The 9,113-nt window shown below is 41.4% G+C and overlaps 2 protein-coding genes across 2 annotated transcripts; both read right to left on the bottom strand.

The window, feature by feature from the left end:
• Positions 1–2,213: 2,213 nt before the first annotated feature.
• LOC138053283 (uncharacterized) lies at positions 2,214–4,158 on the bottom strand. Its single transcript, XM_068899941.1, has 3 exons — positions 3,986–4,158; positions 3,549–3,748; positions 2,214–2,638 (listed from the first exon to the last, which is right to left on the bottom strand). The coding sequence occupies exons 1-3, from the start codon at positions 4,121–4,123 to the stop codon at positions 2,467–2,469; spliced, it is 510 nt and encodes a 169-aa protein (XP_068756042.1). The 5' UTR covers positions 4,124–4,158; the 3' UTR covers positions 2,214–2,466.
• Positions 4,159–5,327: 1,169 nt separating this feature from the next.
• On the bottom strand, positions 5,328–9,058 carry LOC138014820 (microtubule-associated protein futsch-like). Its single transcript, XM_068861783.1, has 4 exons — positions 8,992–9,058; positions 7,592–8,618; positions 5,910–6,940; positions 5,328–5,560 (listed from the first exon to the last, which is right to left on the bottom strand). The coding sequence occupies exons 1-4, from the start codon at positions 9,056–9,058 to the stop codon at positions 5,328–5,330; spliced, it is 2,358 nt and encodes a 785-aa protein (XP_068717884.1).
• Positions 9,059–9,113: the final 55 nt, after the last annotated feature.

The raw sequence follows: 9,113 nt of genomic DNA on the forward strand, positions 1-9,113 counted from the left end.
CGTCAGCATTTGGTGTTGTTAATGATGGTAATGGACCTGACTGGAGTGCAATTAAGTTCAATTACCCGGCTTTATTACATCCATTTAAAAATCACACAATAATTATTTAAGGATTTTAGTGGGTACCAATATTTTATTGATCCAGTTGGGAACAAAAGTTGTAACATTAGCCACACACAATGGTTTGCTTTGTCTTCCATTTTCCTGCAATTTGATTGGTTACCTTAAACAAGCATTGAAATCTTATTGGTTGTTTTTTTTAAGTGTTCCTTTCTCGTTCCTCTTTGCTCGGGAAATGGTTCGATTTAGTGCAAAACATGGTGCATGCGTTTTGTGAGTAAATCGCATTGCTGAGAGCCAATCAGATTGCAAGGATCACCAGTGTAAATGGATGTGATCAATAATGGTAATATAACAGAGTGGATTCCAATTCGGTCTGTAATCATTTGAGTGATTTTCAAACTCTTACGCGGTCGTCCGATTTGTTTAATCACGAGTATGATTACAGACCGAATTGGACGACACGAAGTCCTGTTAACCAAATTAATCATAACCATTACAATTTCCGAGAAAACAAATTCATTCCTTTTCATTTTCTACTGTTACAGATTTCCAGTTTGGTAGGGTAAGTGGTTGTTGCTACACAATAATAAGTGAAAAATAAAGCAGTTAATAGACCTTATTCATAAATGGCGGTCACATTTATAATTCTTTTGTCCAAGTGCAAATTAGCCTACCAAGCCTCAATTTAGAGCAAGAATTCTTTTCAATTCACTGTATGGTATCGAGGCTTGGTAGGCTAATTTGCACTTGGACAAAAGAATCATAAATTGACCTCCATTTATGAATGTCTATGCCCCAATCAAATTTGAAAAGATTGTAATGGTTATGATTAATAATATCTGTGGTATCATTGCTACTTTAAAGGTACCCAAAAATGGGAAGATCAAGGGAAAGACACTACTGTGACAACTTATGTCCAGAAATAAAGCTAAATCGTAGAGACACGCGGTCCAATTTTGCAAAACATCTGGAAGTGTCCCAGTGAATCTAAACGACAACGACCTATTTACAAACGAGTCAGCGTTAGGGCTAAGTTTGTTTTCATGAATCGGCCATCTTGATTGCTTACTTTTACTTAGGGGGTAAGATTGTAGGGACTTTTAATGACATCATTTTTTTCTTGACTTTTCTCAGTGAGCTTGCACTGTCAGCAGTTATTTTGCGTCAGCAGTGATATTACGAATAGGCCATTTTCGAAATATCAGTATTCAGCTTGATAGCGAGGCGAGGCGGAGAGGACAAAAGCAATAGGAACACTTTGGAATTAATGTGAAAAATATCGACATATCGTCCACTTTCCTTTGTTTTAGTCCTCTTAACCTCTGTTTCCAGCTGAATTTTAGTTTATCGGAAGTGGCCCATACTATTTGTCATTATTTGCTTTCTCAAATCCCATAATTCACCTTGTTTACTCCTCAAAATTTTAACCTTGCCATTGTTTTTGACATCTTGATGTCCCAGGAGAATAGCAAACAGTGATTATGCAAACATGGGAGGGGGGTAAACAAGGTGTTTTATGGGATTTGAGAAAATACTCTGAATGGACTTGCAAAATGGTGAAAAATTGGAGTAGAAGGAGACGTTTTAAACAAAGGCTCCTTTCCAAGTGTTATGTTGTTTAGTTTCAGTCAAATATTGCTTTCAAATTTCGTTTTAAAATGAGGACATTTACTGATTGACAATTACTCGGGCCAGCACACTCGAAAAAGATTACTGATTCGAATGATCTGCCACTGACCTATAGGAGACTCGTGAGAGGTATGGTACAGGTAATATGTTCGCGAACAGAATAAATACTGCGTCTACACTAACCTGCGATCAGGCGTACTTTTCTTTAGACACGTACACCTTGTCTAAAGAAAAGTACGCCTGATCGCAGGTTACGTCTACACCAGAGACAAGAGCGAAGCCAAATCCGATTAGTTTCTACAAGGAAAGCCTGAACGCTAGCGCAAGTGGGGTGGGGTGGGGGGGAAATCTTTTTAGATTTGTCTTTACTCTAATTCAATTTGTGAATCAGGTTATTTTCCTAGAGATATTAATCGTAAAGTTCATGCTGATAAAATACTGTTTGTATTTTGCAAACGTATCGTGAAATAAGCACACACACAGTTTGGACGATAATATTTTTTTAATGGTTTCATTTCGGACAAATGAAAAATGCTGCATTAAAAGAAGAGTGTATCATTTAAGGTAAGTTATTATAGCTGATTTCGAAAAAAGAAAACATTCAAGATCGTCTTCTTCACTTCTTGAAAGTAAGACCATAGCGTAACGAAAATGCTGTACAAATCAGAATTCTGAACACATCCAGTTTCATTATCATATAAGTAAAAATAAAAATGATAGTTCATCATGGGACGTTTTACATATTTAAATCAGCGTATTTTTGTTTTAAATGAATCAAAAGCTGGTGCCTTGAGCGGAGGACGTTGAAGGCTTCGACTGAGTGGAGACGCCAGACTTTACTTTAGGTGCAACTTTAACAGAATCAAAAGTAGGAAGTTTGCTCTTCAAGGCTGACAGGTATAACATTCCGTCAATGAGAAGAATTGCTTTGTTTATGGCGACGGCTCTGAAGAAAGAAAAATACATAAGTGAAACCGGTATGCACAGCACAGCTCCTTCGGTCCGACCGAGAGAGAAACGGTAGAACTAAAACACCCTAGAATCGCGCTGAAACGGCCAGAAATGCTAAGAACATACCATAAATAAGAAAAGGAGGCAAGGTGAGAAATTCTGGTGGTGTACTTTTATTTCTATTTTAATGCCCTAAATAACGATCGCTAAATTCCCGATACAAACCCTTATAAAATTTATGTAACGCAACAACGATACTCCATGAGGTTGGGGTACCTATGGTTTGCCACCCTCTTTCAACATCGTTGGGTATGCGCGTGCGCACTAATCGGTCTCTCATCACGTATACGCGCGAAAACCCTGGAGCCTGGAATAGTGTCTAGTGTCTAGTCGTTCTAGCGCTGAAGCACTAATTGGGGACACTGTAAACTGAAATTAACAATAAACGCAAGTTAAGTCAAATGTTGGTTTTTGAGGAGAAGGGAAACCGGAGTACCCGGAGAAATATTCTCGGTGCAGAGTAGAGAACTAACAAACTCAACCCACATGTGACGCCGAGTCTGGGAATCAAACCCGGGCCACATTGGTAAGAGGCGAGTGCTTACCACTGCGCCATCCCTGCACCCCCAGGCGTCCCTACATACCAGGCGTTTCTTGCTATCCCAGCGGTCAACAGCATTCAACAAAATCGAACGAATGTTGAAGCAATTGTTGAAGCGGTTTACGCGGGCCATAATCAATCGTCTCTGCACTTTTTTCGTTTCTGTGAGTTTGAGTCCGCACTATTTTGCTAAAGCTCGTACCCGGGGTGCCCTGATTCCGCGGTTGACTTTTGACAAACTTATGACCAAGCAGCATTAATCTGGGTTCACGATTCTACAACAGAAGTTATTACAAACACTCACTTGGGAGGGATGAAACATGGTTGTCCGCCTGTTTTAGCCCAGTGTTTCTTGCAATAATAGCAACCACAGCCCATTTGAGGGTGTTTCGCATGATCGGATGCTGGAGGACCGAAGATTACACTTCTTGCAAACATGATATCAGATTTGAATGTACTCTTCCTTCCCCTCTTCTTCATCAGCATGGCGTCCATCTTGATAACCTTAAATCGTATATGAAAACTTCTTACTGGTTTGGCTTTAACTTAAAGCGTTTCCCGCTTTCCTATTGTCGACATAAAAGTCTTTTTTTTTTCTTTTTTCATCTTCAAGGGCCCATCGATGTGGTAGACCGACAGACTATCGATTACGCAATGTGAGAGTCAATCATTTTATTTCGAGCGCGTAAATTAGTTGCAAACTTGGTTACTAATGCTTGGTTGATCGATAAAAACACTTACCCTTCTCATATGGAGTCCCTTTGCATTTAAATCTCTTGTTTCTTCGTCAGCGTTGATAGTTGAAGCTGCGATCCGAATCCTGTCTTCAAAACCGGGGTCATGCAATTCATTCACCATCTTTCCGATAACCTTAGACATTTCCTTGTTTCGTCTCTTGGCCTTCTGATGCGTGATTCCAGGCAAAATAACAGATTTTGCAAAAGCAATTTCTTCTGACAGAGGAGAATGTGGATTACGGGTAGAATCAGATGGTGCAGATAAAGCCTTGCGAATTACACGGCGTCTCACGACACATCTTTTCTGTCTCTTCGTGTCCAGTTTTTCATTCATGATGATACTCTGTGGGCGAAACATTTTTGACAGTAAGAAAACGTGACAGCTACTGGCAGTAGGACACACGTAATGACTTAATTAAGACGTTGAATTAAGAGCCGATAGCACGGGATTGTTAGGATCGCTGATACAAGTGTTATGAATTGAGTGATGGATGGGTTGTGGCACTGGGGTAGGACAGGTTGGCGCCTCAGCCTTCCCCGGGACAAGGCACGCTCCCGCCCACCAGTTCTCGGGCACCTTTAGCAAGTGCCAGCAATCCCGACGCCACCCCCGTTAAGGTTAAGGATGTAAGATGGTAGCGAAAGACTGGAAGGTAGTGGATTTCTAGCCAACATATATGCCGGGTATATTTATTAAGTTACGAATCGCTTTAAATAAAGTTACCTTTCCCAAACCAATGCTTTCGGCGAGAGATGTCCGTGTTTGTTCCGTCTGCACCTTGATAACTCGACGTTTCTCCTTACTTTTGTCCACAAGCTCGTCTTTGTCAGTTAATATTCTCGACCATGCTACTTTTAGGTGATCAAGAAATCCAGAGGAATGATTTTTGGACGTAAGACGTCTGATGATAAAGCGAGTATTCTTTGCTTTGCGCCCGCCAATCGCCTTTCCTAATAATTAAAACATGGGAAAACGGAGGTCATTTCTCCAATAAGAGCTTTTTCCACTTCATTTCCTTGTAAAACCTGCGATTGGGGGATAGGGGGATTTTGGAGGGGAAAGGGGAGGCGGTTGGAAAGGATAGTGATTAGAAATATCGCCACAGGAAAGGAAAGGAACTTTATTTAAGTGTCTAGTCTTATAGCGCTGGAGCACTAATTGGGGACACTGTGAAATGAAATCAACAAATTAACGCAAATCAAATCGAATCAAATCAGGGACCCACATACCCCCAACACCTGCTGATCTACTGAACACCTGGCCCCAGTTATTCAGAGACTGTATAACTTCATCCGTTGGAGGAGTCGCTTTCCGACAGCTTCAATCTTTGCAAAGATTTCAGTATTTACTCACATAACTGTGAATATGCAACTCTAAGCAAATCTAAGGACACTTTCCAATTTGACAGAACCGTTCGGCCAGACCGGGTATTTGGAAGGACTAACTCTACAACGTCTTCAAATTGACACACTTCGAGGATAATATATACTCCCTCAGAAGAATGCGAGGGATTACCATGCAAGTGTTCCTTCAAACTGTTGCAAGTCTTTGCATACTGACGGGTCTGGCCGGCCAGTTCTGACAAAAGGAAAGCGCCCTAAATAAAGACTTACCGAAAAACTTTGACAACGTTGAACTTGACTGAAGTATAGTTTATACTCTAGATAACAGTGACTTATTCACTGGACAAAGAAATTCTGTATTTGGACGGTTGTTTAATTGTTCTTATTGGAGAGAGGTCACGTTGTTCCAGGGCCTGTCTCTTTTAACGTTTATTCAAGATAGCATAGAGCAAACTAATTGTGAAGTTTACTAACTTAAAACCTCTCCGTTTTTAAGATAAGGCACAAAGAATTGTGACACCCGAAAAAAGCCCGAAATTTTTCATGACGTTCGAGAAACGCCGGGGCAAGTGCTCCTTCCTTACCTCGTTTGAGTTCTGTTGAAGCCTTTGGTGGTGTAGGTTGCGGTGGAGGCAAGGGTGGTGCAGATGGAGGAGACACCACAAAACTGTCATCATTATCAGCTGTCGAGTCAATCTTCGTAGAATGCGACTCAGTGGAGTAGATGACCTCTCCAGATGATGATTCGTAATCCGAACCGAGCAATGATTTTTCCTCGTTGTTGCTTTCCAAAGTATTTCCGTTAACATCCAACGCTAACTTAGCTGCCGAACCAGTTCCACTTGAGAGAAGCTCTGTTGACGAACACTCACTTGATTGAACCAACACCAGCTTCGTCTCTACCTCATCTTCGATTGTTATTACCACTTCATTGAGTGGAGCTACCGGCGTTTTACAGGATTCTGTAGAGGAATTACTTGTATTTGTTTCCTTGGTGCATTCAACTGACCCTCCAGAGTCCTTGGATAAACCTGTCGATTCCGCTGCGGTACAAGTTGACGCTTCCTGCATGTTACATGCAACAGTTACCTCAGGGGCAGAGAGGTGCGGCGAAGTTGTTTCGTTGGCGGTTTCGTTGTCATCCGAAGTTGGTGCAGAAGTTGATGCTGATGGTAGTGTGTTGTTTTGTCCGCTTTGAGAGCAATTCCATGAATCCGGGGGCTCAGATTGAAGAGATATCCCTGAAAACCCATTCATTGGGGAGGACACGGGTGTTTCATTGGGTGTGCAGGAAGACGGTTCAGACATAGGAGATTGACAACCACTAAATGCATCAGATCCTACGGTTTCGTCGACAAAACAAACTTCTCCGGGTTGAGTACTTTGTTGGGTGTTATAATGAGTTGTTTCTTTCCCCGCGGTGTTCTCATCGGCTTTTTCCGAACCAGCATGATGATCCTTTGACTTTGCGGCAGATTTGTCATTTCCTTTCTTCTTTCGCATAGCACCTTTTCTTTTGAAAAATGATTTTTTGCTTGTTGCAGTTTCTCCACGGTCCGCTGCAGCACCAAGTTCCGGATCATCAAGATCTCGAGGTTTCTTCCTACATTTCTTGCTAAACAATGTCATAATAAAACCAAATTTCAGTATGATAATATTAAAACAGAGAAATCGATTCACTGACCTAAGTTGACTCAGAGAGATAAAAAGGGACAAAACATAAGAAGGAGGCTCTTCTCAGTTTCCATTGTTCTTTCTGGTCTCATTTCAGTTCCATTTTTTTTTTCGCATGTGCACGTAAATACGAAGAGGCAGACAAATATCTTAGACGACAAGCCGTAGAATAAATGTCTTTTGGTATTTTGAGGCTAAGCGTGCATCAACACTGAATAGTTATGGCAACAAAAACATTAACAAATATCACACGAACGCTAATGCGTAAAGAGAAAAGTATAGCTCATGCGTTTCCTTAAGGTTTCACTTTGTTGCTATTATTTTCCTGTACCCCAGACAAGGAAGCATCTAGAGGAATTATTGTTTTAATACAATCATGTTGGAAGTATCGTCAGATTTCTTAGGACGTCCCGAATAAAAGCAAGGCCGGGTCTCTTAGAGAAACTCCAGACCAAACAGGTCGTAAGTGACACAAGAACTTTGGTGCGATGAAATTCAAACAAAATTGAATGCATCGGCGCTAAGCCCTACAACTGAACTTTGAATGCATCTATTCTCTGATCTGACGATTTGTGAAGAACTGGTTGCTTACCATAACTGGAACACGCCTGTCACGATACAAAACAAAACAAGTATTCCAGCGGCTATTCCGGCAACAATGATAGGCGAGCTTGATTTTGCGGGGTCTTCAGCCTTTTTCTTCCTCTTGACTTTATATCGCGTGTTGTCATCCCTTTTTGTCCGAGGTTGAGCTACGGGCCACCTTATGTTCAATGGCCTTGTCCTTTCTGGACGAACACCCGTTTTGACCTCTGGCAAAGAGGAAGTTCCTTTACTTGTAAACTGTCCTTCTGGTGTAAACACTTCGGGGTTTTCGTTTGTAAAAGATTCTTCTTCGCTTCTTGATGACTGTTCCTTATCGTTGTCTTTATCAGAATGGATTCCTTGTCGAATAATATCGACTGTATCTTCCTTTCGATGCAACTCGGATGGTGGACTTTGAAGTTCTTCATTAGGTGAATGATTTTCAAGAAGACTGCGAAGTTTTCTTTGAACCCTCTTAATGGAAGGCAGCTGTTCTCTTACTCTATGAGAATCAACTTGATCTTCGTTGGTTTTAATCTGCAGGGCGGTATCAATTGCGGCATCCTCCGGTATACCTGCATCGGGTCCCGGGTCAGTATTGGCCGGTAGGTATTCCTTTCCCAATAAAGATTGCCCTGGTCCTATCGAAACGCTTTCCAAATGTTCCTTCCTTCTTGGGGTATTCTGTGAATCGTTATCCGTATAACTGTGATCATTGGGTCTTTTGGAGTCCACATGCGGTGATGGTCGTGCAGGAATCAACCACGAGTCTCGTGGTATTGCTTTTCCTTGATCGTTGGTGAACTCCTGGGGTTTAAACTGTTTGGATTGATCTGTCTTTTGGTAGACAGAATCTGGTGAATCAGGCGAATCAGGTGGATCGGGTGCCTCTTCAATCGGTGGTAGGGTGGTAAGGGGGATTGAGGGTGTTCGATACTCCTGCCGCGTTCCTTGTAATTTCACTTTTGCCAGGTCGTCATCGGTGACAGCGATGTTAGAGAAATCCCTGACAAAGTGAGAGCGAAGTGGTGAACCTGTGAAAAGAACAAATTATCAAAAAACATACCTCTTAGAATGGTACACTATGATTTTCCGTCTTTTAGTTTTGAAAGTAAAACGTGGACTAAATTCTTTGGTTTCAACTGAGGCTAAGGCCAATTAAAAAATTTTCCGCTTTTCAAACTTTGCCGTGATCCCGTTTTTCGACTTTCGCAACAAAACCTGAAAATGCGGGCTAACATCTCTTTTTATTCTTAGGAACTAACACGCTTTTGTAAAGCCTACTGGAGACTGACCGACTTTTAAAGTCATGGTTCGCCGCAAAAGTTTGTACAAAATCGCGGCATTTTTACCTCCTTCAATTGTCTCACTTTGTAAATAATTAAGACAAAAAAATCGCGGTCTCACCTTCGCTGACGTTTTCCCATACTGTTGTCAAGAGCAACAATATGATTATAACCTTCATCTTTCCCATTATAGACGCTGTGAAAACAAATGTTTGAACACAGAGCCAACTCACTGGAAAATGA

The sequence above is a fragment of the Montipora capricornis genome, chromosome 1 (genome assembly GCF_036669925.1).
Source record: "Montipora capricornis isolate CH-2021 chromosome 1, ASM3666992v2, whole genome shotgun sequence".
In the NCBI taxonomy this organism is placed as follows: Eukaryota; Metazoa; Cnidaria; class Anthozoa; order Scleractinia; family Acroporidae; genus Montipora; species Montipora capricornis.

What these genes read in the sequence shown, in the direction of transcription:
- LOC138014820 (XM_068861783.1), bottom strand. Translation starts at nt 9,058, where the DNA reads ATGGGAAAGATGAAGGTTATAATCATATTGTTGCTCTTGACAACAGTA. An exon ending in ATGGGAAAACGTCAGCGAAG is followed by an intron (nt 8,619 to 8,991) that starts GTGAGACCGCGA and finishes TTCTTTTCACAG; the next exon opens with GTTCACCACTTCGCTCTCAC. An exon ending in ACAGGCGTGTTCCAGTTATG is followed by an intron (nt 6,941 to 7,591) that starts GTAAGCAACCAG and finishes GACATTGTTTAG; the next exon opens with CAAGAAATGTAGGAAGAAAC.
- LOC138053283 (XM_068899941.1), bottom strand. Translation starts at nt 4,123, where the DNA reads ATGTCTAAGGTTATCGGAAAGATGGTGAATGAATTGCATGACCCCGGT. An exon ending in AGGGACTCCATATGAGAAGG is followed by an intron (nt 3,749 to 3,985) that starts GTAAGTGTTTTT and finishes ATACGATTTAAG; the next exon opens with GTTATCAAGATGGACGCCAT. An exon ending in CCATGTTTCATCCCTCCCAA is followed by an intron (nt 2,639 to 3,548) that starts GTGAGTGTTTGT and finishes TTCTTTCTTCAG; the next exon opens with AGCCGTCGCCATAAACAAAG.